The 27711-nt window shown below is 47.5% G+C and overlaps 14 protein-coding genes across 14 annotated transcripts; 6 read left to right on the top strand and 8 right to left on the bottom strand.

Annotated features, from left to right (window-relative positions):
• Positions 1-207: 207 nt before the first annotated feature.
• N7537_007151 (alpha-galactosidase) lies at positions 208-2506 on the bottom strand (the record flags this gene model as incomplete). Its single annotated transcript, XM_056898208.1, has 2 exons — positions 208-2357; positions 2413-2506. 2 exons carry the CDS (start codon positions 2504-2506, stop codon positions 208-210), a joined length of 2244 nt encoding a protein of 747 aa, XP_056753993.1.
• A 1301-nt stretch (positions 2507-3807) lies between these two features.
• N7537_007150 (putative C6 transcription factor) lies at positions 3808-4617 on the top strand (the record flags this gene model as incomplete). The annotated part of the gene is made up of 1 exon (XM_056898207.1): positions 3808-4617. One exon carries the CDS (start codon positions 3808-3810, stop codon positions 4615-4617), a length of 810 nt encoding a protein of 269 aa, XP_056753992.1.
• A 229-nt stretch (positions 4618-4846) lies between these two features.
• On the top strand, positions 4847-5136 carry N7537_007149 (uncharacterized protein; the record flags this gene model as incomplete). The annotated part of the gene is made up of 2 exons (XM_056898206.1): positions 4847-4897; positions 4948-5136. The coding sequence occupies 2 exons, from the start codon at positions 4847-4849 to the stop codon at positions 5134-5136; spliced, it is 240 nt and encodes a 79-aa protein (XP_056753991.1).
• An 849-nt stretch (positions 5137-5985) lies between these two features.
• On the bottom strand, positions 5986-7323 carry N7537_007148 (arrestin C-terminal domain-containing protein; the record flags this gene model as incomplete). Its single annotated transcript, XM_056898205.1, has 3 exons — positions 5986-6228; positions 6285-7169; positions 7246-7323. 3 exons carry the CDS (start codon positions 7321-7323, stop codon positions 5986-5988), a joined length of 1206 nt encoding a protein of 401 aa, XP_056753990.1.
• A 202-nt stretch (positions 7324-7525) lies between these two features.
• N7537_007147 (uncharacterized protein) lies at positions 7526-7817 on the bottom strand (the record flags this gene model as incomplete). Its single annotated transcript, XM_056898204.1, has 2 exons — positions 7526-7634; positions 7744-7817. 2 exons carry the CDS (start codon positions 7815-7817, stop codon positions 7526-7528), a joined length of 183 nt encoding a protein of 60 aa, XP_056753989.1.
• A 254-nt stretch (positions 7818-8071) lies between these two features.
• Positions 8072-8758, top strand: N7537_007146 (putative DNA polymerase delta subunit 4; the record flags this gene model as incomplete). Its single annotated transcript, XM_056898203.1, has 3 exons — positions 8072-8414; positions 8477-8544; positions 8618-8758. 3 exons carry the CDS (start codon positions 8072-8074, stop codon positions 8756-8758), a joined length of 552 nt encoding a protein of 183 aa, XP_056753988.1.
• Positions 8759-11117: 2359 nt separating this feature from the next.
• Positions 11118-11860, top strand: N7537_007145 (CFEM domain-containing protein; the record flags this gene model as incomplete). The annotated part of the gene is made up of 3 exons (XM_056898202.1): positions 11118-11198; positions 11257-11395; positions 11457-11860. The coding sequence occupies 3 exons, from the start codon at positions 11118-11120 to the stop codon at positions 11858-11860; spliced, it is 624 nt and encodes a 207-aa protein (XP_056753987.1).
• A 762-nt stretch (positions 11861-12622) lies between these two features.
• N7537_007144 (uncharacterized protein) lies at positions 12623-13294 on the bottom strand (the record flags this gene model as incomplete). The annotated part of the gene is made up of 1 exon (XM_056898201.1): positions 12623-13294. One exon carries the CDS (start codon positions 13292-13294, stop codon positions 12623-12625), a length of 672 nt encoding a protein of 223 aa, XP_056753986.1.
• An 837-nt stretch (positions 13295-14131) lies between these two features.
• On the top strand, positions 14132-17158 carry N7537_007143 (NAD-dependent malic enzyme; the record flags this gene model as incomplete). The annotated part of the gene is made up of 7 exons (XM_056898200.1): positions 14132-14203; positions 15160-15381; positions 15444-15647; positions 15714-15842; positions 15895-16028; positions 16077-16765; positions 16827-17158. 7 exons carry the CDS (start codon positions 14132-14134, stop codon positions 17156-17158), a joined length of 1782 nt encoding a protein of 593 aa, XP_056753985.1.
• Positions 17159-18490: 1332 nt separating this feature from the next.
• Positions 18491-18916, bottom strand: N7537_007142 (uncharacterized protein; the record flags this gene model as incomplete). The annotated part of the gene is made up of 1 exon (XM_056898199.1): positions 18491-18916. One exon carries the CDS (start codon positions 18914-18916, stop codon positions 18491-18493), a length of 426 nt encoding a protein of 141 aa, XP_056753984.1.
• Positions 18917-19921: 1005 nt separating this feature from the next.
• Positions 19922-20158, bottom strand: N7537_007141 (uncharacterized protein; the record flags this gene model as incomplete). Its single annotated transcript, XM_056898198.1, has 1 exon — positions 19922-20158. The coding sequence occupies one exon, from the start codon at positions 20156-20158 to the stop codon at positions 19922-19924; it is 237 nt and encodes a 78-aa protein (XP_056753983.1).
• Positions 20159-20567: 409 nt separating this feature from the next.
• N7537_007140 (uncharacterized protein) lies at positions 20568-21266 on the bottom strand (the record flags this gene model as incomplete). The annotated part of the gene is made up of 1 exon (XM_056898197.1): positions 20568-21266. The coding sequence occupies one exon, from the start codon at positions 21264-21266 to the stop codon at positions 20568-20570; it is 699 nt and encodes a 232-aa protein (XP_056753982.1).
• Positions 21267-23554: 2288 nt separating this feature from the next.
• On the top strand, positions 23555-23740 carry N7537_007139 (uncharacterized protein; the record flags this gene model as incomplete). The annotated part of the gene is made up of 1 exon (XM_056898196.1): positions 23555-23740. The coding sequence occupies one exon, from the start codon at positions 23555-23557 to the stop codon at positions 23738-23740; it is 186 nt and encodes a 61-aa protein (XP_056753981.1).
• Positions 23741-24350: 610 nt separating this feature from the next.
• N7537_007138 (putative ubiquitin-protein ligase (Asi3)) lies at positions 24351-27275 on the bottom strand (the record flags this gene model as incomplete). The annotated part of the gene is made up of 2 exons (XM_056898195.1): positions 24351-26801; positions 26850-27275. 2 exons carry the CDS (start codon positions 27273-27275, stop codon positions 24351-24353), a joined length of 2877 nt encoding a protein of 958 aa, XP_056753980.1.
• Between the last annotated feature and the right edge of the window lie 436 nt (positions 27276-27711).

Here is a 27711-nt window from a genome sequence, read left to right as displayed (position 1 = left end):
CCCCAGGGGATTTTCCCAAGATCATCTACATGGTTTTACAAACAGTCTTGAATTGGATATCCCTATTGCAGATATACTATCTCGTCATTTAGAAATCTTGGAATGTCGATATTTGGTTCTTAACTTGTCGAATCCTATAACATAGCATGACTGCTCACAGCCTTTGCCGCTCAAATATGACTATCGAGCTGATGTTGCAAGTCCTCTCTATTGCTTTTCCAACATCACAACTTGACTTCCATAGTCACCCTTAAAAGGGAATTGCAGACCAATATTCATCAAGGTCCCACCAGAGTAAACCACACCATCATCAATCTTATAGGAAGCTTTCTCATCCAATCCCTGCAACCTAACGCGGGGCCATGAATGATCAACATTTGGAGCGAGCTGGAAGACAAACAACACAGCCTTCTGACCATCCTCGGCGATGAACAAAACAGCAGGCCAATTCGAGTCCTCCGGAAGGTTCAACCGCCACATATCACCAGTAAGAACAATGGGATTTACCTTCTCAGCGAGAGCAATGAGCCCCGGCAGAGCTGCCTTATCCTCAGCGTTCATTACAGCGGGATCAAGTTCCAAGCCAAACGAGCCGCCCATCATCGCGACATGTCCGCGGACAGCCACGGGGACTGTGCGGCCAGTCTGTTGGTTCGGCACTTCGGACAAGTGAGCACCCATCGCGCTAGGTGGGTAGGCGAGCGAAGTGCCAAGCTGGATTGTGATGCGATCGATTGCATCTGTGTTGTCCGATGTCCAGATCTGCGGGAAGTACTGGAGCACACCTGGATCGAAACGGCCTCCACCCGACGCGCAACCCTCCCAGAGGACCTCGGGGAACTGGGTTGTTAGTTCCTCAAAAACGCGGTACAGGCCGAGCATGTAGGCGTGACTTGTGGCTGGGGAAGGCATCTCGTGAATGCCCCTGTTGTTATCCCACTTGACGTAACTAATATCTGCACTCTTGAGGATATCTGCAACGGACTTGATGATGAAGTCTTGGACTTCAGGAAGAGCGAGGTTCAATACGAGCTGGCTACGTCTTTCGGTGCGAGGGTAAGGTCCTGCGTGTAGGACCCAGTCCGGGTGCTCGTTATACAAAGTCGAGTTCGGATTGACCATTTCCGGCTCGAACCAGATACCAAAGCGCATGTTCGTTGACGAGTTAGCGGCCTTGAGGTCCGTGATCTTTTTCACAACCGGCTCCAAGCCGTCTGGGAACCGCTCAGGGTTTGGGATCCAGTCACCCAGCCCGGCATTGTCAGAGACACGTGGGTATTCCTTGCCGAACCAGCCGTCATCCAGAACGAAGAGCTTGGCGCCTACTTCAGCGGCTTCCTTTGCCAGCTCGTAGATGCTGCTCTGGTTGTAATCAAAATACAATCCTTCCCAACTGTTCAGCAACGTAGGACGATCACTGGTGGCAAACTTGCTCTTGATGAGATGGTTGCGGTACAAGCGATGCAGCGAGCGTGACATTCCACCGAGGCCATCCTTGGAGTATACCGAGACACATTCCGGGGAAGTAAGAGTCTCTCCAGGCGGCAGAGTCCACGAGAGCTGACCAGGGTTGAAACCCAGAAGGGCACGCGTGAAACCCTGTGCACCCTTCTCGACGTTCACGGCGAATGAACCTGTGTACACAAGTGAGAATCCCCATACCTCTCCGTGGGACTCGGTGGCAGAGGGATCTGCCAACGCCAGGAAAGGATTGTGGAGGTGAGAGGAGTACCCAGTGGAACTTCCAAAGCTTTGGGTACCGTACGTAACCCTTTTCCTCTCGCGGTGCGCTTCCCTCGCCCAGTCTCCACGAAGACTGATCATGTCCAGTTCCTCAAACGGCAAATCCACGCTTAGACTGGCAAGAGACTCGATTGTGATATTTGCCTCGCCATGATTCGTAACATTCACGCTGCGCACAATGGCATCATGCTTAGGGAAAATTGAGTAGGAGAGGTCGGCAGCCACATCGCTGTACTTGTCATATAGACTGATGATCAAAGTGCTAACATCCTCTTCTGTGCCTGTTGTGGCTGGCAACCCAGGCAGAGCGGGCTTGCCGGGGATGATCTTGTGCGATTTGTACTGGAATTCAGATACGGTATACCCTTCTGACTGACGAATGCGAATCGCAGGGGTCCGGAAATCCCCTCGGCCTTGGTCTGGGAACTCGCGGCGCACACGTCCTATATGACTATTCCAGCCATTGATGTCGCCTACCGTCTCCAAGGGGATATTAGCTCCGACGGAGCCGCCGAAATGGTCTCCTAGGAGATCACCGGTGGTGTTGTCCACATGGATGCGGTAAGAAACATTATCTCCATTGAGAGCAAAGAATGTACCGTCCGCCGCAATTGCTATAGGATATGTGGTTAGGTTTGAAACTAGAAAAGACAGAAGCACAGGACTCACGCTTAGTGCTTAATTCCTCAGCCATAACAGCAGGGGAATGTGCAAGCAAAGCAAGGCACGTAGCCACTGCAACACCCTTTGATAAGTAAACCATTTTTGCTGTGCTTTTGGAAGAATTCAAATCCCAACCCAAGGAAGTACATACCTTTTTATATCTTTTACTCCGACGTCTTTTCCCCGACTTGTGAGGAGATTACATGCCAGTATTCCAAGGATGGCTCGGTCTATGTAGATCTTAATCAAGTACGGAGTAGAATGGGGTCGCAAATACCAATTACAGACTTCTATGAGTCTGAACTATGACTAGCCAAGTACCAATCAAAAAAACAACTTCGGCGATACTCACAAGTATATATGCTGGGGCTCCTAAGTGTGGAGTCAAAAATGCGGAGGAAACCCCGGGGATACTCCGTGTCGGGGGCGGTTTTGAACCTCGCTCATTGGCTTTTGCACTTTCAATCCCGACGCAGTCTGTTGACTCCCCCATTTTTGCCAATGCTCTAGCAAGTGGTCCTTTTTTCTTCGGGGATAATGAGGCCAGCCAAGGCCTGTGCAGTATGCCGGTAAGCCAGTCATACCCCGGCCCAACAGATCCTGTACTCATTTGTTAGTGAACGTCGACGAAAATGCGACATTCCGGCACCCGGTCACTCGTGTAACTATTGCTCCGCCCGGGGAATATTTTGTACTCGGAAGCACATCTCCGTGCCGAAAGGATCTTCTACGCCAGAAGAATCAACCGGGACTGTGTCTCTACCCGAGAAATGTATTTTACCCGATCAACCACTCTGCACTGAACTAGTGGAGCTGTATTTTGATTATGTGCATGATAAATTTCATTCTCTCTTCCATCGACCAAGTTTGATTGAAGACATACATCGGGGACAAGTGCCTGAGACTTTAATATGCGGGATTCTCGCATTATCGGCACGGTATGCCTTCAACTCGGCCCGAATGAACAGAATCTGACTCGGGTAGATTTTCGAATCACTCTTCCTTTGCCGATACAGATCCCCGAGAAAGAGGGAAAGGATATACCAAAAGATGTGAACAACTGCTCAACTTGAATGATGTCTCTTTGACGACAATCCAGGTTTGTGTTTTGCTCGGCGCTATTGCTGTAGTAGATGGAAACCCTGCCACGGAGGCCATCTACTACTCAATTGCATGCCGTATTGCCCAACTCCTTGATCTCCCCAACTGCCGTGCTACAAGTCGTGTGGAACAAGAAGTAAACACAAGAGGTTTGTAGTTTATCCGGAATTACTCAAAAAAATACCCACACATCTAACATCCAACACAGTATGGTGGACTCTTTGTATGATCGACGTCTGGTCCTCAACAGGAGTCCGACTCCCCCGGCTAATGACCCCCCAACCAAACGTTCCTCTCCCAATGAACGAAGCAACCTTCCTCGCCATGAGCCGCGCCCAAGGCTACACAGTATTAGTCCCAAACGACCGCGCCTCATCCCTCCTAGCGCAGATGGTCCTCCTGAACCGCATCCTCTTGGAGATCAACGACTTCAACACCAAAGCCGCCGAAACAACCCTCACTGAAGAATACATAAAAATAACCATCTCCACTCTCTCTGCCAAACTCTCCACCTGGCTCAAAGACCTACCTGCACACATGCACGACACACCCTCCAACCTCCAATCCTACGCCTCCCAAGGCCAAGGCCACCTCTTCGTAACTCTGTATCTAGGCTACTACCACTACGGCCAAATGCTCTTCTACCGGTTCCTCCACGAAGACGTCCGAGGGTACACCCCACGCACGCACTTCTACGCACAGCAATGCAAAGAACACGCCGTTCGGCTCTGCGAGATGATCTACCGCTCCGAGGAAGTACCAGGCTGCGCCGTGCTGTACAACATGGTCGGTCATGTCCTCGTTATTGCATCGACGGTGCAGATCCATACGCTGCTTTTCGGTGATGAGGGGAGTGTCGTTCGGGCAAGGGCGAGGCTCGAGAGGAATTTTTGTATTCTGACTAAACTGCGTGCACTGTGGCCTACGCTTGATGTTTGTATGGAGCGGTTGCAGGCTTTTCATCGGGCTTGTAGGAGCTCGGTTGATACTAGTTTTTGTATGGATGGGTGGATGGTGAGGTTTTTGGTTGAGTTTGCGAACCCGGTGAGGGATAAGGATGGGGGTGGGGGTGTGGAGGTGCCTTGGGCTTTGGAGGAAATTGGGATTTAGACGGCTACTATGTATAGCTACTATGTACAGTTAGTGGTTGTTTGTATATTGTCGAGAGGTTGGAAAACTATATGTTTTGAAACTAGGCGGTGACGAGAGCGGTCAATTCGATATATATCGTGCGTTTTCATGTCCAAGGTGGATGATGCCCCTGACAAATTCAATTGAACTGTTCAGGCACCGATTTTTAAAGTATCAAGCATATTTCCAAGCTACTGGATAATATCACATGGACGAAAGGAATCAAAATATCGTAGACTACAACGAAAGTTTGCGCAAGGTATATCCTCCAATACAACCACCAAATGCAGGAAATAACAAAAAGGATAGATATCAAACAGCCTTGAGAATGCCCTGAAGACCTTTGGACCCTCCTCGAGGCAGTACCAAACTATACTTGAAATGTTGAAAGAATGTCTCCGGGACATCGAGAACGAAAGCCAAAAGCAGAGCAAAGCCCAGGTGGTTGACGCAGACATGCTAAGCATTGCCATGGAATTTTTAGAAATTGGGAAATAAAGTTGTTGCGTGTATAATACAATGCATACACACAGAGCTATTGAGGGAAAAAACCTTAGAATCGAGAAGATAAATAACAAACCATACATGTATATAAGACCAGGAAGGATTCTGTCTCAAGGTAGTACATATAACAACGCCTTAAGATGAAACCTACACAAAGAGGTATACCTGGTAGAATCCTAGTTTCCCAATACTTTAAACATGAGGTTAATATTGGTTTGACATATTTGGGTGGATGGTCAATATATTTTCTGATGGTATTTAAACGATATATGTTATTGGGCGGCAAGTGTTGAAACGATTTTACTTTCCAAATGAGAACATTTGAATATATATAGCCATGAGAATAGATGAATCCTGAATCCTGAATCCATAGATCTACAGACTCATGGGTACATGGGTCCATATGGATACAAATTGTATCACAATTGAGACAAATGCGTGATTGAACCAATGTGCGGATGAAATGATCACCAAATGGCCAAACAAGACCAAATACACGTATGCAGCGGGGAGACAAGGTAGCCAACGCTCGATTTCCCTGGCCAAATCTCTAAACAGGTAACCCAAACACCCCATGATCCCCGTTTTGCCCAGAGATGAACAGCCAAGCTTCCAGGAATGCCATGCAACCAACTCCAAAATTTATGCAATCGTTAAGACATGTCATGATATAGCGTGATTGCAGAGGAACCTTCAGCCTCCGCATCCGCCGGGGACAAAGTAACGGCAGCCGTCGGACCTCGTTTGTGGGAATACCGTTCAGGAGCTTCGGTATCCAGACGGGGGGGATTTATTAAATAAGTTTCATCTTTGTTACTGTGAAGGGTTGAATCGTCTCCCCTCTCAGTCGATCAACGGTTTCTTCTGGTTGCCGACAATAGCGGCACCAATATGGCTGAGGGCGTTGTGGTCGTTCGGTCGTACAATTGCTGGAAGAGGCAGCATGGGGTTGTCCGGGTTGACGTGGGCGGCGTCTCGTGCAGCTTGCTCGATCGCTTCCATTTCTTCTTTGCAGCCGGCATGGTCGAGAGGGCAGACCACAATTGGTTGTCGGATGGTAATGTCTCTTGCCGAGGTTAAGTGGGCCTGCTGTGTGTGAGTTTTGGGGGATGATATACTATGAAACTAAGGGGAAAACGAACTCGAACTGTGAGGTAGTACTCGATTTTATATAGACTTGCTGTGGTTGTGAAGCCGCTCACACCGTACGTTGGAAATGCTGCCCTACTTCTTGGCAAGATCCCTTCTGCATCGCGGAGGTCCTTGGCAGGGAATACCAAGCCCAGGTTTGTTAAGTAGCCCGATTGGGGCAGCTTAACACCAATGTTTTCCGTTTTCTTGACTAGAACCTTGACTTTGCGCTGGGGCTCATCGCCTTCGTGGTTGTAGATGATTTCTTCGTCGATGCCGATGGTGATCTTGCTGATGGTCACTTTACGCGCCTTGCTCATCCAGCTCTCGTTCGGTGACAGTTTGACGTAGACGCTGACGGGATCAAGGGGACCGTAAGACCACCGTGGTAGTGAGATCGCTAATGTGACCAGATGATCCGATACGCGCTCCGCCGACTCTGGGCGATTGTACATGCCAAATGTGGAGAGTGTGTCGTAGCGCGCGATCGGGACGGGGAAGGTGTATTTGTGCTGCTGCTGTTGTCCTTGTTGGACCGTCACCACCATCTCGTAGTAGGTTTCGGCGGTGCGACTCGGGAGCTGTACACTAGCTGGTGGTACACGGCGAGAGGCATCACGACCTCCGCGACCAAATGGAATAAAGAGAACGAAGGGCAGATCCATGGATATTACTTCTTCGTATTCGCGGCCGGCGGGACATCGAAATAGGAGCATCTCTTTGCCGACGATATCGGTGATCTCTTTCCGCGGCGGAGCCAGGCGCTTCTTTGTGAAAGTGTCGGCCGAAGGGTGAATTGTCTCGCGGCGGAGGAGGGAAATAGTGACGAGGGAGACGTTGACTGGAGCTGTAATGCCAACACAGGGTCTGATTTCCACTTTACCCTCAATCCGTGGCTTGGATAGTTAGTCAATGGGGCCGTGTGAGCAGGGGGGCCAAACGGGCTCGCCGCATGTATCGCAGGGCGCTTACCATGGTCGCAGAAATGCCTGGGTATCCGATCAGAAAATTGCCATTTGCTGGGCCTGATACGCGCACAAAGGCGGCCATCTCGAGTCAGCCGTGCCTGTCGCACCATAGACATGCGGAGGTTGGTTGAGTTGTGGGGAATATGCGAGTGGACGGGGGAATCCTTTCGCACGGCTCATAAGGGTTCGACGGTGGGTAGGGTAGAGTGCGTGGAGATATAGATCCTTTGATCGCTGAGGTTCAAAGAGGTTGAAAAATTTAAGTTATCCAGAGGTCTAAAGGTCTAGAGGTTTGAGATAGGAGAGGTGAAGGAGCTGAGCTTCCAAAAGGTACAGTGGTTGTGGTGGGGAAAGGTGAACTGAGCCCCCCCAACAGCCACAATTAACTTGAGCCTCTGGTTTTTGGTATTGGGCTCTTTCAGGGTTCTCTATATTAAATAGTATAATACACAGAACAATATAGCAAGATCTATCAGCTCTTGTCAGATCTCTACATATGTACCCAGACGTAATGGTTATCGCGTGGACAATGTAAGCCCAGTTTTCAATGCCAATGTCATCATCGTCATCACACATGATAAATCTATAGAACAATATATATTACTATATACATGTACTATATATATATGAGTTTGTATATGCCAATATATAATTTATATACAAATATAAAAATGTCCCAATTAGAACCATGGAAGACTAAATTCCGGACCTAAGCAGATTTCTCAAGATTGGTTGCCAGTGCAACCATGACATCGCTTCCTTCTCCACCTAACTTCAACATTTGTATATTCTCCGGATCCTAACGCCAAACCACTACATTCTACATCATTATGCCTCGTCGTGTAGCAAATAAACCCGGGTCGCAGTCGACACTGTCCTTCGGAGGGGGCCGAGTGACCAAACCAGTCGCTGCACCCCACAAAGCGAAGGCCCTCGATTCACCTCCAGCGCTCTCCAACAAATCTGCCTCCGCCACCCCGGAGCCCCAGCAGCTGTCCGTCACCCCAAATGAGCCCTCCAAGCCCCATATCGCCGAGTTAGCGGTGCGAGAGCAGGCTGCAACTGAGCACCAAGCGCCTCGATCCGAAGAAGATAAGCGGGCATTGAAGTTGAACAAGCAGGATATCTGGCGATACTGGCAGGCTCAAGAGCAGACCCGGAAGGCTCCTAGAGGTAAGTCGATTTTATCGCACACGGAATTACTATGAGTCAAGAGGCTAATTCCAACTTGATAGCTCACCAACAAGGCATGGATGTAGAGGAAAAGATTCTCCGCCATTTTGACCTTTCCAGCCAATACGGGGTATGTTGTCTTGGTCTCCCAGAGTTCTCAATAAAAAAACAAAAGTCATCTAACATAATGTCTTTCTCTTTAGCCCTGTGTTGGAATTGCTCGTGTCAAGCGCTGGAGACGGGCTAATCTGCTAAAGCTCAACCCACCCATCGAAGTCCTTGCGGTTCTTCTGAAGGGGAAGAATACAAATGAGCGAGCACATATTGATGAATTATTATCGTGAGGACATATGGGAAAGTGATTTGAATCGGCGTTGACAGACTTGCATGGATTGGGTGTTTGTGAGAGGTATTAATGAGATACGAATGACAATATGGCTATTCCCAGATTTCAAAGGTTGTAAATTCACTTTCAGTGCCTTTCGCCTTTCAGTGACGGAAGAATATCTTGGAGTTTCAAGGAAGTGATTGTCTATCGAGACTTCCGTGTGAGCCGGCCGAGGCAGCTTTCCATTGGCAAATTAGAGAAAGGCTCAGGCAATTTCCGCTTATACGCATCGATACGATAGAATACCCGAATGCCCGATCCTCGAGACGTCGATCCTCATTTCAACTCACCTGGAAAGCCCTTTCAAGTATATCGGAATCACTATATTTATCTAGGGAGATGAAAGGCCAGGATGCTGGAATCTTTTCAGGCCCGTGTTATCCCCGGATTCACACAATGGGTCTGTCCGGGGACCCCGCGATATTCGCCATCGGCCATCTTTGCTTTTTTTTCCAACTTCACTACATCCGCTTTGCTATAAGTGTGAAAAGCTTAGAGTTTTTGCTTGCTATCTCTACATAATTCGTATGGATACACATATGTATTATGATTTTGCCCACTGCAAGGGTCTTTCGCATCGCCTCAACAGTCATTTTACCGGTTGGAATGAAAGTCTAAGCCTAATTTAGATATTTCATCCGATGCGCCTTTTCTTTTCTTTTCTAGCACAGTGGGCGTCAAGTGGCTGGACACGAGATCTTACTGGACACAGAGGTCTTCAAAGTCGGTGGCGACGCTAAGCAGGACTTGTTTCCCATGTGATGGATACTTTTGGTCTTTCCTTGATTTTTCTGATTTTTCTGATTTTTCTAATTTTTCTGCTTGAGTATTACCCCAAACTCCATTCAATGAACACTGTGGTCTAGTCTTGACTGGGCCCACCCCCGCTAAATGTCTCACTTGCCTGTGGACCCTTCTCGAACCAGTTCCCCTCTTATGTCGGTGTCAATGCTATTTTCACAGTGAACAAATACCAAAAAAAAAGAAAAAAAAAAAAGAAATGGTTCAGTTGGAAAGTAACATATTGAGTATGTCGACACTGGAGGCGCCATATGCAGGTACGATATTTCATGATCGACTCATCTCTCGGAAGATGCTAGTATTTTGATATTTTAGCTAGTCTGTGGTTATCCCGGAAGATATCAACTGATCACTAAGCCCAATGAAACTCTGGAGACGTCCGGTATGTCTTTGAGGCCTTTATCTGACCCAGAGAGCTACTACGTACTACGTTGTACGTCCATAAGCCCTATAGTAGACAATTTCCGTAGCCCACAAGGTTGGCCTCCTGAGTTTGGACCCTTTTTAGGGCCTTTCATTTGAGGAACCAAATGATAATGCCGTGTGTTACCCCCCAATCAATTCCAAGATATTATATTATGTTATTAATTGTGTAGACATTGCGTCGGACCAAGTCCCAATGGGGTATAGTTCGATGCTACGCTCTCTTGGGCCCTACCGGGGCCTGCCGGGGTCCAAATATCTTCCCCGGATTTTCTTCCAAATACCAGGTACTATGGGGTTCGCCACCCTTTGATCTTTGTCAATCATGCAGTCATACATTCAAATGTTCATTGTTTTGGCTTGTCCTACATACGCTTGAGTCCTGCTTCCAGCCAATCCACTCAGGGTTCTTTGCAATGGGAACGCTGCACAACGTATGCTACATGTACGGCTACATGTACGAAGTACTGCAACCTGTACCATACCTCCACCCATGGAGCCCGCTAACAGGCTAGCCCAACACAGTGAAAATTAAAGCCAGTGACCCTGTTCAGCCGTATGACTAGCAAATGGGAAGTGTAGTACCAACATTGCCACTGGTCTAGCTTTCCCGGTGGCTTCCTCGTCCGTCCTGGTCTAGTCTCAACTTGGCTATGCGGGCATACGTACGCCGTACGAGACAATAGGACCAACCAGCAATTCTCGTTCCAGGACTCAATCGGCTGCGGGAACCCAGGATCCGGCGTAAGCCTTCTGCCTTGGCCATGCAATGAGCGTCCGGGGTTCCAATCCGTGGTAATTACGGATCTGAGTCAACCGCGGCCTTGGCCTACTTCCGGTGGATTGCCTCCCATTAAGCATGCGGAGACATGTGATGGTCCCACGCGCCAACCTTTTGGTGCAACCCTGCCACAGGGGTTTCTCCATGGGGGAGGTGGAGTATATAGGACGGGCAAAGCTTATAAAAAGGGCATCACCCATCCAAGTACAGACCTAGCTCTTCTCAACCCATCTGCACTCGCTATACATACTTGACTGTCTTTTCCGGCACGCCGTTCATAATAACTATTTTTTAGTCCAGCTATATCATCATGAAGTTCTCCACCACTCTGATTGCCTTCGCTGCCGCCGGCCTCGCCAGCGCCCAGCTGCCCGATGTGCCTGCCTGCTCGGTACGAATAAAACAAATGCCGACCTCACAAGAATATGTCTACTAATAGTCACCTCTAGCTGAGCTGCTTCCTCACTGCCCTGCAGAGCGATGGTTGCTCCGAGCTGCTTGACTTCAAGTGCCACTGCCAGAAGACCGAGCTCGTAACCAGCATCACCCCCTGTGTCGAAAAGGCCTGCGAACACAGTGACCAAGTCTGTATGTTAATATCCGTCTACTACCCTTTTGATCCCAACACCCCACTGACCCACCAATCCAGCTGTCTCCAACGCCGTCGTTGGCCAGTGCTCCTCTGCCGGCCACCCTATCTCGATCCCTCCCATCGAGACCAGCGCTTCCTCCAGCGCCAGTGCCTCAGAGACCAGCACCCCCAGCTCCGCCTCCGCTGAGACCACCGCCAGCGCCACCCCCACCGCGTCCGCTAGCGAGAGCTCCAGCGCCGTTGAGTCATCCTCCTCCGCTGTTGAGACCGAGAGCTCCACCACCGGTGGATCTTCCCCCGTCGGTTCCTCCTCCGGTGTTGCCACCTCCACCCCGCTGGTGACCACCACCGGATCGGCCACTGCCTCTTCCACTTCGCCCGCCTTCAACGGTGCTGGCAATGTCAAGGGCAACCTAGCTGGTGTTGCTGCCTTCGCCGCTGCCGCCGCTTACGTCCTGTAAATATATCCATACCTAATCTAAGGCTGTTGTCAGTGTTCGCGATTGGCGCTTGTTGGCAGGCGGGATTTGCTTCCTTTTTTTGCTGGCTGGGTTGGTTGTGCGAGACGCCTGAATGGGTCACCTCCCTGTATAGTTGACTTGCTTAATACAATGCACGTCTTGATTTTGCCTCTTTGGTGAAACGGATGTTTATGATTTGATCTCTATTTTGTTATCTTGGGTCTTGTAGCGGCTAAATCTGTAGGCCCCATGTACAAAAAGGTGTATATTAACGAGCTAAGAAATTTCCAAACCAGTCAACTTAACTTGGACAACAGGAAGAGTATTTTGGTGTTATTACTATACATTGGGCGTTCATATTTAAGAAATACGTATTACAGCGGTGACTAATAGACTTCTCACCTAGATGGTTAGTTAATGGAAGTCGCAATTGCGAATATGAAATAGCCCAAGTTGGCAACGTTGTTTCACTTTTCAATGCTAGAAAATTGGACACAAAAGTACAGACGTTGGGTAGCTTGCTTATGACAGGGACGAGACTGTAGTGGCAAGTGGATTTATTTTGAAAGTAGCACATATAGTAATATTCGCCTTGGTTTTACTTCTGTTCTCCCAGTGCTTCCTGATGGCTAATTCTGGCGCTAGATGAAGTGTCCTACTTACCAAACTCCTACTTTTAATTATCCTACGGCTAGTCTTGAGCCAATTGAAGCCATGGCGAGTACTTTATTATATATGACTAATAATATCTTTGGAAATCAATCACAGCAGGGCAGCCATCGCAGCAGCAACCATAGGAGCAGCCGTAATCAAAGCACCTGCGTGTCCAGCAGCACCGCCGGTTGACTGAGTAGTCTCGACAGATGTAGTCGAAGTTGACTCCACAGTTGTCTGCGTTGCGCTGGGAGTCGTAAAGGTAATTGAATCCAGTCCGGCGGTAACCGTCAACTGGTAGTAAGAATTGGACATCGGCGCCGTGGTGTAGGTAGCCTTGTTGGTAGTGGAAGACTCATATTTCCCTCCATCCAAGGATCCGTTCATGCCCAGACTCATAGTGCAACTGGCGGACTCGGTTGAAGCTTTCAGAGAGCACTCATAGGACTGGGTGAGAGTGAGATCATAGCTGTTTGACTTGCCCGAGGTGGATGCGATGTATTGCCCGGTCACGCTGACTGTCTCCGGGCCTTGAATGATCGTCCACGAAGCGGGATAGTTGCAATCTGTCTTAGGGGCGCCCTTCACACAGCCGACGTGGTATGTGGCGGCTTTGGTGTTGTAGGCGACGAGGCTGGCGGCGGTGCTTGTCCAACCACCGTATTGAAGGAATCCTGCATCCCAAGGGGGAGAGAAGTAGCCAATGATGGCGCTGCTGGTGTCGTCGGCTTGAGCGCCAAGGGTAGCAAGAGCTGTTGCGAGGAAAAAGGAGGTACGCATGTTGATAGTCATTGGTTTTTGGCGGACGATGAAGTGGGAAATTCAAGAAAAGTGAAAAGGTACAGACTGCGATAGACGAATGTGTTCCTTTAAATGAAATGAACCAAGCTATTTACTTAGCTTACGGCGCTTTTGCTCAATGGGTAGCGGAAGGTGAGACCATGGCGAGGTAGTATACTCCAGAAGCCCTAAGTTTCACAATGCTTTCCTATTGGTTTGGGTCACTTTTTTCTCACCACTCATTGGATATTAGAGCGCTGTGGCTAACCTGTAGTTAACCGAAGATAGTGCTAGCAATCCGCTACATCGCTAGCGTAAAAAAGAAAAAGTCAGCGGACTAGTCAGTGGCCAAAAAAAAAAAAAATAAATAAATAAATATCATGTTCCCGTTCAGCACGAGCATGATAGTACAATTGTCAGTGTGTTGAACTTTCATTCACATAAAATTATGAATACGAAAAGGGACGTTAGCGATATATGTTGCCGATTCGCAGAGGCTCTGTCGATTTCGGGACTGTAGGACCCACAATCAAGGCCCAAAGCCTCCATAGCCAATCTCTTACTCGGGTTACACATACTCTATACGGAGTAATCTTAGATATGGAGCTAGAGCGGACCAGCTCCACTGGGTGTAGGATCCTCTCCTGGACCGGCTATGCGGCGTTTGAAGGTTCTTTGAGTCACACACCTCAATCATATACTTTAATCCCCAGAGGTTCTCGACCTGAAATTTATTCTGATTGAATGGGTAGAAGATTGGGGCATCCTTTTAGGAAATCTCAATCCACGTTGCGCCGACATTGACATCATTGACGTCCTTCATAGTGCGCAGATAATATGCCCCACGACTATACATCCCCCACCTTACTACACCCATACTATAGCACCGAAAAAGGCGAGCTTAACACGGTGAATTGATGAATAGAGAGGCCGACTCAGACCTCCCTAGAAATCCATGGCTGCTTTATTTGGATGGCTTTCGAAACATCGTTCGTGAGGGCCGTATGGGTCCCCATATTGACCATCTCTTCGACATTGTTAGTACATGAATGGGCAGCGGATTACTCCAAAGCTCTGCTGTGGGTGAGAAGTATCGAGTTGGTGGGGAGTTAGGGAAGGACACGGAATCAATTCACAGAGGGAGAACTTGCAGACCCCATTTGCTGAAGTTTGCTCATTACATGAATGGTTATGGTCGGTCAATATTTCAGGATTGATTGTCTCAATGCCCGGGGGCTGTTCATTTTGGATAGGGTCTCCGGAAGTAGGTTCTTGAGAATGTCGATCAGTGGACTCCGAGTTATCTAACCAGAAACCAAACGATTGATGCACAGTTCGTGTAGACCAAGCCGTTGCCACCCAAAATTAGACTACTCCTGCTTCACAAATATGGGCTGAATCCGGCCCAACCCAATTTCCACCGTAGTCGTTAGTCTGGTTACCATGCTCATTCGCGGGGCGGCGTCCATAGTAGTATCTGGATTCTTACTCCTCGTCTCTAATGATTACCAGTGAAGACAAAGTTAAGCTAATCCTTGTGTTCTTTTCTTGTATACGTATGGTTTGGATTTTATATATCCAAAGGTGTATATCTCCGTGGCAGAAACCTGATTGATGACGGATGGACCCACCCCTCGAGGTAAGCACGACGTACCTGCTGAACATTCCATCCTCATCTCTCAGTATTTCTGCTTCTTCCTATTTACTTATTCCAATATCGCATTAATTCTTCACTTCGAATTGTCAGGCTCCATGTCCAAGTTTCGTAATCTACCCCGCGCCGCGGGGCCGTTGATCTGCCCATACCAGGTGACGACATAAGTCCGCAATTCTTTTTATGAACTCCGATTCTGACACAGAACTAGGGGAAATCTCTCCTCCAATCATCACAATTGAACAAAGGTTCGGCATTTCCAGACAATGAGCGATCAACATTCAAGCTCCACAGTCTCCTCCCGCCAAATATCCAGACACTGGACGAGCAAGTCCAGCGCGCTTATCAGCAGTACAAAAGCAGAGCTGATGACCTAGCCAAGAACACCTTCCTGGCTAGCATGAAGGCGCAGAATGAAGTGTTGTACTTCAAGGTTCTGACATCTTCCCGCCAAAGGCAACATTGGCATGTGCATTGTTACTAACCTGTCAGTAGCTCGTGCAAACCCATCTCAAGGAGATGTTTAGTGTGATATACACGCCCACTGAAGGAGATGCGATTCAAAATTACTCGCGGTTGTTCAGGAAGCCAGAGGGGTGTTTCTTGAATATCAATGACCAGGATCACTTTGATGAGTATCTCGCTGAGTTTGGGACCGAGGAGGATGTTGATTATATCGTCGTTAGTGATGGAGAAGAGGTAATTATATATGTGCATGAGCGAGAATTAGTTCCTGATTTTGCTTACCGTTGATCTCTTTTGCAGATATTGGGAATTGGAGACCAGGGCGTGGGCGCTATTCTCATATCGGTTGCCAAACTAGTTATTACCACGCTCTGTGCTGGAATTCATCCTTCGCGGCAGCTTCCTGTTGTATTGGACTGCGGGACAGATGTATGTATATCTATCCACTAGTTAAATCCACTTTTACTGACAACATATACAGAATGAAGAGTTGCTCAATGACGCACTCTATCTCGGCCTGCGGCAGCATCGGGTCAGAGGGGAGAAGTACGATGAGTTTGTGGATAGATTTGTAAAGACTGCCCGCAAACGATTCCCGAAGGCTTACATCCACTTGTATGAGAAATGGTTCTTTATTGTTCGAAACAAAGCTAACAATATCAGTGAGGATTTTGGCCTGAATAATGCACGGAGAATACTCGATCGGTATCAGTCGCAGATACCTTGTTTCAATGACGACATCCAGGGCACGGGGTGTGTCACACTCGCTGCCATGTTGGCCGCCCTTCAAGTCAGCCAAGTTAAACTGGAAGATGTGCGAGTGGTGATCTTTGGCTCGGGCACAGCTGGTACTGGCATTGCCGACCAGATTTCGGATACGATCGCCACTGAGACACGGAAGTCAAAGGATGAAGCGTCTAAGCAAATCTGGTATCTTACCACGAGAGAGGGAGACAACGCCCCTACTAACACTGCTTTTTCATCTAGGTGTATCGACAAGCCTGGTCTTCTGGTAAAGTCCCTCGGTGATAAGTTGACCGAAGGCCAAAAGTCTTTCGCACGAGACGATGACGGGTGGCCGGACGATGATCGAGATCTTTTGTCGGTCATCAAAAAGGTCCATCCCCATGTGCTTATCGGGACATCAACCAAGCCCGGAGCATTCACCGAAGATATCGTTCGTGCAATGGCCAGGAAGGTAGAACGACCAATTATATTCCCCCTTAGCAATCCGACACGACTACACGAGGCGAAGCCGGTTGATCTCTACGAATGGACCGATGGGCGAGCCCTCGTTGCCACAGGCAGTCCATTTCCGCCAGTTACCCACAACGGCACGAAATATGACATCGGTAAGCATTCCAATATCGTTTCAGGCATTCACTGCGCATTATATTGATTACGATATTACAGCGGAGTGCAACAACTCGACTTGCTTCCCCGGCATTGGTCTTGGAGCAGTCCTCTCGCAGTGCCGTCTCGTTTCGAAGAAGATGCTAGTCGCTGCCGTGGAGGCACTCAAGGCGCGGTCACCGGCCCTGAAAGACTCCAATAAGCCTTTGCTCCCCGATGTGGAAGACGTGCGTGAAATAAGCGTGGATATTGCTGCGGCTGTGATCTTGTGTGCTGTGAAGGAGGGACTAGCACAGGCAGAGGGTATTCCTACCACTAACTCTGAGCTGCGAGAGTGGATTCAAGTCCAGATGTGGGAAGCTGAGTATCGGCCTTTGGTCTATAAGAATTAACTGCAGGCTTTGTTGTCATGTATTGTGTGTTTCGGGCATTTATGAAATAAGATGCCCTTTTCTCTTTCCATGGCAACTATTCGTCTCCCATTTTCCATACAACCGTCTATCCCTGGTCAAACAACATGAGAACTACCATACAACTAAATACCATATTGTTTGAAACACTACGTAAAAGACCATGAAGGAAAGTCTGCAAACGCCTACTATGGAGCAGTCATGTTACCACGGATCGATCTTAGCAAGCCATTGGCTATGTACTTACATAGATAAACGGGGACGGATTATTCTGTATTTATAAAAAGGAGGGCATAGTAAGGGTCCCCTTTTTGTTATAATTTATATCGATAATCTACTTATTCTATTTTATTCTAAATAAGATATTAAAGTATTTAAACCTACTCTTTCTAAGTACTTCTAATAAAAGTGTTCTTAAACGTTACCATATGATTAGTATTTCTTATAATTATTATCTATCTCTTTTAATATAATTATATCGATAAAATCGCTTACTTAGTCTCAAAAACGATTAAGTTGGTAACTACCCTAATAGATAAAAAGTAAGTCCTACCTACTTTCGATCGTATCACTACTAAAGTAGAGATTAAAGAGTTTTAAATAAAAATCAAAACCTTAGTCAATATATCTACTAAGCTAGACACCTCTTTTCTCGTTAGTAAGTTAGAATATATCTCAGTTCAAATGGTGTTAAAGTAACACCAACATCTTATAGCCCAGTGAAAGCAGGAGACAAGCATGCCTAGGGCCTATTTCTTACTAACGTTTGTCAATATGCTAATAAGAGTTTGAGCAAAATATTTTGATGAGACCATTTGCCTTGCTAATCTGCCAATTTAGCCAACCAAATAGCTGACACCATAGCCATAGTATTATAGCTCGGGTTTTTCACATTCTAGCTGAAACTTCGATAGAATCGTCGTCGAAGTTATTTGACAAGTTATATTCGCATCGCAATCTAGTTCCTGCAGATATTGTATCACCTCAAATTTGAGGACTCTTTGGCCGAAATGGTCAAAATTTGATCCAAGGCATACCTGGCAAAAGGCAATCTCAATTTGGTAGTCAAAAAAATCTAGATTCCCAGCATCCCTCTTATATATTGGCGGAATTGGATGGTACCGTTAGGGAAAAAGCACAAAATTAAAAATGAGTATAAGAAGTTGGATGAAGTCTATGAAGGTATACAGATAAAAAGAGGGAAAAAAAACGAAGGTTCCAAGAGCGACGCCATCAGCTCCGAGTGCCAGATATGAGTCCGGTCACAGGTGCATGAGACTTGGGAAGGCTGAGTAACTAGGACGGGTAGAGCTTTCACGTTCTACCCCGGGAGAGTTCTGGTTCTCTGATGCACTTCGCCTGAAACATACTCAGCAAGATTTCGGAGTGCTGTCCCTCCATCTTCTCCCAAGATCGAAACGGCGGTAAGCTTAAGACAGCGACATTAGTCTTTGAACAATTCCCTGCCTGGTTCTGGGAGCGACTTGCTGGGTAGGAAGCACTGATATTGATTCCCATTCGTATCCACCCAGAAATCCCATCAGTAACGGTCTTGCCCAACAAAATATATTCCAGGTAGGGGTCATATCCTGCAGAAGCAGCTTCTCCAATAAAAGAATCGTCACCATCAAGAACGATTGGAACATCATCCTGGAGAGTGGATGGATAGTTTCTGTAAATCTCACCCCGCAAATGTTCATCAAAGAAGATCTGAGTGGTATGCGCAGTGGTGTTGGACATGAACGTTCCATTCGGGAAAAATTTACTAAATAAGAGTTCGGACTTATCCCGTGTATGCAATATGAAGAATCTTGCTAGGCTTACCCATCAAGATGCGCTGTCAAATGGGCATGTGTGGCTCGTGCAGCATAATGACCGGGGGAAATGGTCGCAAAATTGACGATACCATTTGAATCGGTTTGTTGAATTCCACGAAGGAAAGTTGTGTTCTTGTGATTTCAAAGGGTTTTACCTTTGGAGAATGCCATTGTGGGCTGGAGCAGGTGGTCCTGCAGATATGGACTTGGTTGTCAAATTTGAGTTCATATATAACTACACCGTGGGTGGTTCCCACGCCCGAGTTATCTGACCACCTTCACGTCATGGTACTATAAGGAACGCCGATCAATATCGAGAGAGGGGCACCTCGAACATGTGAATGGATTTCAAAATGTAGGTACCCGTGCAGGTCCACGACCCCCGGGGGTGGCACACCTGAGTATTACATGAGCTGCTCTAGGCCCCGGGGGCTACCTAGGCCGAAAGATCATAAGAACAATTAGAATGTCTGGTTGTTGCTGCAACGGTATGTACATTAGGCCCTAACATCCATTAAGAACTAGTCGCTATTTGATCTAGCAACCCAACTTGATCTGGTATTTTCACTAGGGTATAGTTAATAGCCCCGTGTCCGAAATCTCAGCGATCTATAAGGATACAAGATCGAAGGGTTTAACTATAAAATACTATTTATCTATGCTCAGGTGTATGATAACGTTGAATTTTCTGCTGTTCTTTCCCCAATAATAGCTATCTAGACCTAAGAAGTCCGACCAGAATAAGTCGGTCCCACTTTATCCGGTTTGGATTATTTCCACCTCAAGCACCACGATTCATCATCATCACCATCAAATATATCAGTCTTGTCCTTGTGGATGAATCGTTTCGATTGGGTTTGTTTGAGTTCAAGGAACTTTCACTTTAAACCTTGCTTGACTCAAGGAGAGATAATTCGAATTTCAAAATTCAGTGGACTTCGGTCTGTGATGATTTATCTTGCATCGTCACATCGACCACCCCGCTTCCGTCGCACGTTGGGCAAGTCCTTTGCGACTCGTCGGTGGTAGGTGCTAGGCCGGACAATCTGAACACCAAGGTTATGATGGTCGGGCCGAGAAGGATATAAATGAGAATGAAGGAGACGAAAGTTAGGAAAGGCGCAGCCTGCAGCGTGTCGAGGACGAAAGTGCTAAACGAAGTCATAACTGTGTCTAGGTATGTCACCAGTGCTATGCTTTTGGTAGGAGGGCACGAAAGAATAGCTTATCAATTAGAGAACATGAAATTGGCTTCGAAAGCTAAGCTTTATAAACGTACGATTAATCAGTATTAGAATGCTTCTGCCTAAATAATCCCTGATCAACTAGTTTGAGTACTTTGTTTGCTTTGTACTTAGTAACTCGCAGCCCTAATCACCGCCACCGCACTATGCCTAAATGGCAAAAATACATAGACTCTAGGGAGAGTCAAAGACATATAAGATCTATCAAGCAATCCCCCTACTTGTCGAGACAAGACTAAGCTTCATCTCTTGAAACACAGTCGCACGAACTAAAGCACACCAACCAGTTCTATTTTTACTAGGAGGAGATGTATTTTTCTCCCAAGACAATCAAGTACACCCGTTGGCGCGGTTGCTCAAACAAACATCACCTCCCTGGGCAGAGCTACCGTGACCCTGGCAAGAGGCGCTAGATTTGTCCTCTGCAACGACCTCGCTGTTACAGGAAGTCCACGTAGTAGAGAAGAAAAAAGCTCGAACATGGTAGGTGGACCAGCTGATACAGCAGTTTGATCCTCCGTGGGACTCGCAGTGGCTGCGAGGAGCTTTTCCAACATCAAGTTTGAAACGACACGTTGTCCCCGATGCGCAAGAGAGAAGACCAGCACACGCAGACCAATTTATAGAGTGTCGCCCACTCAGAGTAAATCTAGAGCCATTTCTTTTCTCGATGGCAGTTGAGTTGCCTCCCAAGGCGACCAATATATCGTGGACATCTTCGACCATGTCTGGATCATTCGTGTCAAACTTCTTGGCGTAGGCTGCCTCAGTCAAAAAGACAGCCTTTTCGTCGTCGGTGTTGGCCATGCTGGGATCCAGAGCAGCGAGCCAGGACCGAGTCTCAGCCGGATAGTCGACGTATTCAACATCTACGTCGAAGTGGCTGAGATCGCCCTTGAAGTTAGGAAAAAGATCCGAAGCACGGTGTGTCACGATGATGTTTGTAGGGTTTGTAGAAACGATCGGGCTTGCCAAAGTGGTTGAAAGGCATGCAAGGCCAAGGAGACCAGTAACGACAGTTTTTTGCATTTGGGAAAATTTTCCAAGTGAAGAATGACGCAAGATTACCTTTGGCCGAATGAAGCTCCGATTCTTGAAGAGGCAATTGTCACAGAATGAGATGTGAGGGTTACCTCCTACGAGGTGCGCATCTACCATTCTTATATAAAAGCTTCTCTGATTCCTCCGGAAAAATCAGATAAATGCATCTGCCTATTCTAAAACCAGATACCCTGCGTCCCGGCTAGTGTATAGAGAAATGTACCTGGAAAGCCAACCATATCCAGAGTCCAGACATAGTTGACCAATACTTTAAGTGTCCCTATCCTTGAGCCTGCTGGACGATGCTGCTCATAACCATAATTAGCCCGAGGACCTCAGCGAAGGATCAAATTTAACGATACCACTTCCTCTTCACTTCCACCGATGACTCCAAGGTACAGACTAGTTCAATAGTGCAGGGCAACCTATTAGTGCTTACCATCTCTAATGGTAACTTTCGGATGTTAAACTAGACCTCTTAGAACACGCATGTCTTGGAGTTAGCCCATGGCCCGATGAGGTCCGAAAAAAAAGGCCCGTCGCCAAAGAGAGTCTGTATCAGTGGGGAACTTAATCTACTATCGACTACTCCGTAGAGATTCATGATTGGTGTATCATCTCTTCTTAGTCTGGCATGGGTAGGGCCGTCCGTCCGTCCGTCGGTCCGTCCCCTTCCGATCGCCGGTGTCTATTGCCTTAGCAGCCCACGAACGATCTTTTTGCCATGTACCTGATATATGATATTGCTATATAACGTATTTCACTACCGAGCTGGACAAACCCCCGAGCTGGACACCCCACCAAAACGTGTCAATTAATTTAAACCCTACTTCTTTAACCATCCACTATGCCACCAATACGCTCTCGAAGCTCTAAAAATTCAATAGAGTAAGAGGGTAGGATCTTACTAGCTATCTAGGCTTTTAAGAATCAAGAAATATCGTCAATTCGTGCAACAGCCCGCCGGTTTAACGTACCGAATTCGACTCTCTCTATACGCCTCTCTAGTATTAAAAACCGCGCGATTTCTCGCGCAAATTGCTCGAAATTGATAGAAATTGAAGAGGAGTCTCTTAAAAAATGGATTCTCTCTATAGATCTACGTAGAGCAGCCCCTCGGCCCTCTATGGTACGAGAAATAGCGGATCTTCTTCTTTAGAAATATAGTACTACCCCGGTTCTTTCGGTCGGCTAAAATTGGGTTACAAAATTCGTAAAACGACATCCTCTCCTCTCCTCCCGATTCTCGAAACAATATAACTACGAGCGTACGAAATGTGAAGAACAAAGAGCTTTTTCGAGCTAACGAAGTCTAATTTTATCCGAAGTCTAGCCGTTAGGACTAACTTCAAAGCCCATAAATGGGGGCCGAAGGCCCAACCAGCAGTGATGTATGGGCTATCGATGGGGGCCTATAATAACCCATCGTGGCCCATCAAGGCGATCTTGGCGCTTATAAACCGGCGTCTTGTAATCGCTGTTGTCTAGCCTTCTACTAAGTGTATAGAGTTCAAATCTAGAATATAGAGGTAAAATAGAGAGAGATACATATATATATATATATGTCAATTTCAAACAAAATTTAACCAGTGGAAGTTGAGATATTGCGAAATAAGCTTAGTATTAATGTTGTGATGTTGGATATATATTTGGGGTTCAGGTAGGAGTATAACCACTTTCGAAGTGAACCTGGCGAGAAGTATACTCAATGCTGGGGCGAATATAGCCGCATTCGAGAATCCGGCAGAGATTGCACATACCACCGATACCAGAGACCTCTTAAAGGAAGTCGAAAATCCGTTATTATACGCCGCCCAAGGCGGGCATCTCGGCACTCTCAATTCCATGCTTTCCGAAGCACGGTCGGATCGAGTCTGCTCGCAAGCTCAGCTGCGTACTGTTCTTCACTGGGCTATCCGGTTGTGGAACTGATGATCAAGAATAACGCCCCTCTAGACCCCGCAGGCGATGCTAGATGGGCGTTCTCTGCATTAGGCGTTGCTGTTGCCTCACTTAATGACTTTATTATCCCCCGGCTACGAGAGGCAGGAGCAAAATCAGGTCATTCAGAAAGCCCAAGTCCCCTCGCAAATGCTATATTCACCAATCAACGACCCGTGGTTGAGCTTCTTCTCAAACAAGGAGAACGGCTACATTCTGATGGAGCTCTAATACACATTGTGCGTAAAAATGACAAAGATATTTATCAACTATTGATTAAATATGATGCTTTGGAGATGGACATATTTTCTACTCAGGCGATGTTCTCCGCAATCATGCACGGGCATTACGATATGGTCGAATCCTTGATTGAGAAAGGTGCAGACCCAAACTTGGACTGGCAGTTCTCCACTCGGGATTACGCGGAATGGTTTTTCTATAGCACAATAGGTTTCGTTCTACATTTCGAGCACGTTGAAATTGTGAAACTTCTGCTGGCAAAGGGGGCTTTGGACCTATAATACTACCCAAGTGGAAGGCTCGGAGGATGCAAAATATCCCAATGAATGGGACGTATATGATTACGGCACAAATTACTGATATTCCAATGTTGAGATAATACAAGATTTGCGTACGCAGTATTATAGATCTCGGCCGACGATATATTATACGGCTAATACCAGACTACGACTACGGAAACCGAACTATGACCATACCATTACCTACCGAATAGAGAGCAGCTAACAACTAGTATGGGGTATATATCGTAAAGGTGGTCCGTAAGGAAGAGCAGTGGTCATTTTTACTGGTGAACTATAACCCGTGGTTATATGATTTTTGACAGCAGAGCTTGATAGCCACTAAACGAATGTATGAAATGAATGATCTTGAATTTATCATTGTGCAAGCAATCCCAGAATTGATCTCGTACATGTATACAACTAGCAAATAGAGAAGTGACGGTCTGAAAAAACGCTATACAAAGCAAAAGTCATCATGCAAATGGGACTGGTATGTTACAAATTGTTCAATAATATGGAATCCATGTGAGCCAAAGACAAAGAGAAACCGAGCTAAAAAAAAAAATAAAAATAAAAAGGAAAAGAAAACCGGAGATTTAAATAGGTTGATTTATGGAACCCATAGACGCATGAATCCTACGACTTCCTGCCGGCAAGTCACACAGCTGCCGAAGTTGTTCATGGCAAGGCTAACACGACAGTCCTCGCAAATACATAGACAGCGACAGGGCCAGGTGATGATAGCCCGTGGGCTTGTCTGGCAAACAACACAGGGTGGACCATTGGGGCCGAGACCTGTTGCACCGGATTCCCACGTGTGGGTATCGGAACTGGCCGAAGTTGCTGAGCGACGGGAAAGGATAAGCTTCTCAAGGAGTTCAGCTTCCTCTTCGGGAGTAGGCTTTCGCCCTTCGGATCCTGAGTGCATGGCGTTGAGCTGCTGGAGGCGGGATGAGAAGATGATCCGGGATCTCTCCTTTTCAACCTGTTTCTGGTAGCGACTACGCGTCATGATCTGCGGATTCTCCTGGTTTGTTTTGAGATGGGCGGCTAGAATCCTGGCTTCTTCCCTACTGTCGCGATCGCGCGGATCAAGAAGACGAGCGAGTGTGCTCATGTCGATTAGAGGATCTTGGAGTGGCGGGCTTGCTCTATCTGCGTACGGTTCGAGCTGAGTAGGAGTTCGACGACCATCATCTGATCGGTAATCCTCCCAGTCCGACTCTGAAGCATTGGTAGACATGGACACCACGCTCGTGGTGTCGAAGTCATCAGAGGGCGGAGAATAATCGGAGGTTTGATCTTGGTTTCCCCATGCACCGCCAATTTTCCACCAGCTGTACAGTCTGTCGTCCAACCGGCTTTCATCCGAGCCCATCCAGTCTGGCCGATTCGCACGCTCTCGCTTCCTCATCTCGATTTCGACGTCAAAGTCATGATTATCGGGGAGCTCAAGCTCTCCATTTTCAGAGAGGATCCAGAAATCTAATGGCTGTGATGGGTTTGTCTTGTCGATATTAGACTTCTTTCCACGATGGCCAACAATGCGTTTGAGCCACATTGGCCGAGCGCTTATTCCCAGTCGATCAAGCACATTATTGAGCCCATACGCAGCCCAACGGAGCATTATGAGCGAAATTGAGCGGAAGAACGAGAGGACATGCCACAATCTAATAGAAACTCGCACTGCGCCAACTCCCCCAAGCTCGGCTCGAGATTGCACGGCTCGAGCACCGTTTTTGGGGTTCTCGATCTTCTTTTCGCGGTTATAACCGCTCTCCCAAGCAGATTGTTCTGGCATATCGAAACTCGAGAAGCCCATAGCTTCGATAGGCCGACTGCTAGGTTCGCTCTGCCAATTCCCATAAGATGTAGACTTTCGCCTCGAAGCTTCGATCTCAGAAAGGCGATCCTCTTCTAGCCACGTCATCCGCCGTGCAACGACAGATTGGCCCTCATTCAAGAACACGGCTTCACTTGCGGCGGTTAGGGCAACATAGCCGATTCGAAGCAATGTTGTATAAAAGTCTTCGTGTCTGTTTATACGGATACTCCTTATCTGGTTCGAGCCTTGCATATTCTCATGGGCCATCAAGAAACGGTCATAGAGTGAGACAGGCTGATCGTCCGAAGGTAATGAAACAGCGGTGATGGTAAGTGCTAGAGTGTATATTGACAGACAAATCACGATGCCGCCCAATAAAAAGATGTGAGGGATGAATCCCACAATGCAAACAGTCGGGAACCTGAGAACGCCGGTCTCGAGGCTGACGGGCGGACCGCCATCTAACCCCCACGACATGGCTACCATGAAGCAGGCACCCCAAAAGGCGGTGCTGAAAAGCCGATACTTGCTCTGCTTGCCGAAGACTTCTAGTATGTGGGAAGTTGCACTATTGCAGCACGAGATCAATACAATAAGTAGCAGTTCGGGTGTGACATTCATGCGTTCCAAGACTTGCGATCTTGTGAGGAGTTCAAAGACAGAAGTTGAGCTGTCGTCAGACCCACCCGAAAGGGCACTGAGTGGACTTTGTTTAGGAAGACCGAACAGGCCCAGTCCAATGGATTTACTGATCATCGACTCGGCTTCTGCGAAGGCGATTGAATGTTCGAAGATTGACATCCCCGTCTCGGTCATCACGGGCTTGCCTTGTAACGCGCATGAGAGTGTTTCAATAAAGTGACTCAAGCAAAGGAGCATGAATGTCGGCCATAGTAGGGAAAATGATCCATATGGGACACCCGGGTTGGGTCCGCGCGCCATCTTCACAGCACTGCACGACCGTTCCTCGGACTCCCATCCTAATAGGGTCGAGCTAATCGAGAAAAGAACACCCCCATCACTAGAATAATCAAACACAAGTTGCTTTCCGGGGTATCCGTAGCGCATTGTTGAAAAGGACGGCGATGTCTGACATCGGATTCCGCGGAGCAGGCTGAGGATTTGGGAGGCAAAAAGAACGATAGGAATCAACCGGAGAGCCGCACGCCTTTCCCATCCTAGTCGAAGGTGTCGTCGTGTGGATGCATAAATAGTAATTCGATTGAGGATGAGCGCCTAAACCAATCAGCATGGTAAATATACAAGTTGAGAGCGGGGTCACACCTCCACTAGACAAGCAAATGACCAGAGACTTGTCAGATACCCAAAGAATCCACCGAGCTTCTTCATAGCACCTAAAAACTCAGCAATGTAGTAGCCACTCTGCTGGCCGGCTGCATCGGCGAACTCATTCCCAGCCATATCCGCTGCATGTGTCGCGGCCGTACCGCTGACTCCAGCTGCTGAGCCAGCTCCACTCCGGATGGTTTGACCAAGTGCTTTTATTCCGGTTATTCTAGCGAGGGTTTGGGGAACCGTTCGGAGGGCAAAGGTCTCGGCGTGCTGAAAGGCGCGAAGGGGGGAGGTCAAGAGTTGATGCGGTAAAGAGGACAAAGAAGATATGTCCGGCGAGATGGTTGTATTCAACTGTTGCAACAAAGTCGTACTAGATGAGGTTGGTATCGTGGAGGGTTCCACAACGCTTGACATGATGAGGCGGTGTTGTATGCTCCTCTGCGGGTGACCCTTATCAGTGATCCGGGGGAGATGCAATCAACATAGAAGGTCGACAGTGCATCCAACTGTGGGCACAGGCAAATAGACTGTTCAATAGTCGAAAATTGTTCTGGCTAGACTGAAGACCACAGTGAGCAATGCTCCTGTGAACTGCATCCCGCAAATTAAAATGTATGAAAGAGTGATCTTCGCGATGGCGGGCACTTCCTTGGAAGTTCGCCCCGGTGGAGCCGGCCCCAGCCCTCGGTATTTGTTATTTGCTGACTCAGCCACCATAATGAGTCTAGCCTCCAGCTTCAAGTTGATACGCTCTACTCCATAGCCATCTTAACTATAGAACTGTACAATATGGATATGGCTCGTTGTTCAATTTGTCTCCTATGATCCAAACCCTTGGCCAGTGGTAGAT

Source organism: Penicillium hordei (assembly GCF_028827395.1).
Source record: "Penicillium hordei strain IBT 12815 chromosome Unknown utg000003l_segment0_segment0, whole genome shotgun sequence".
Lineage (NCBI taxonomy): Eukaryota > Fungi > Ascomycota > Eurotiomycetes > Eurotiales > Aspergillaceae > Penicillium > Penicillium hordei.
The sequence above is the reverse complement of the archived record's forward strand: the minus strand, read 5'-3'. Positions and strand labels throughout refer to the sequence as shown.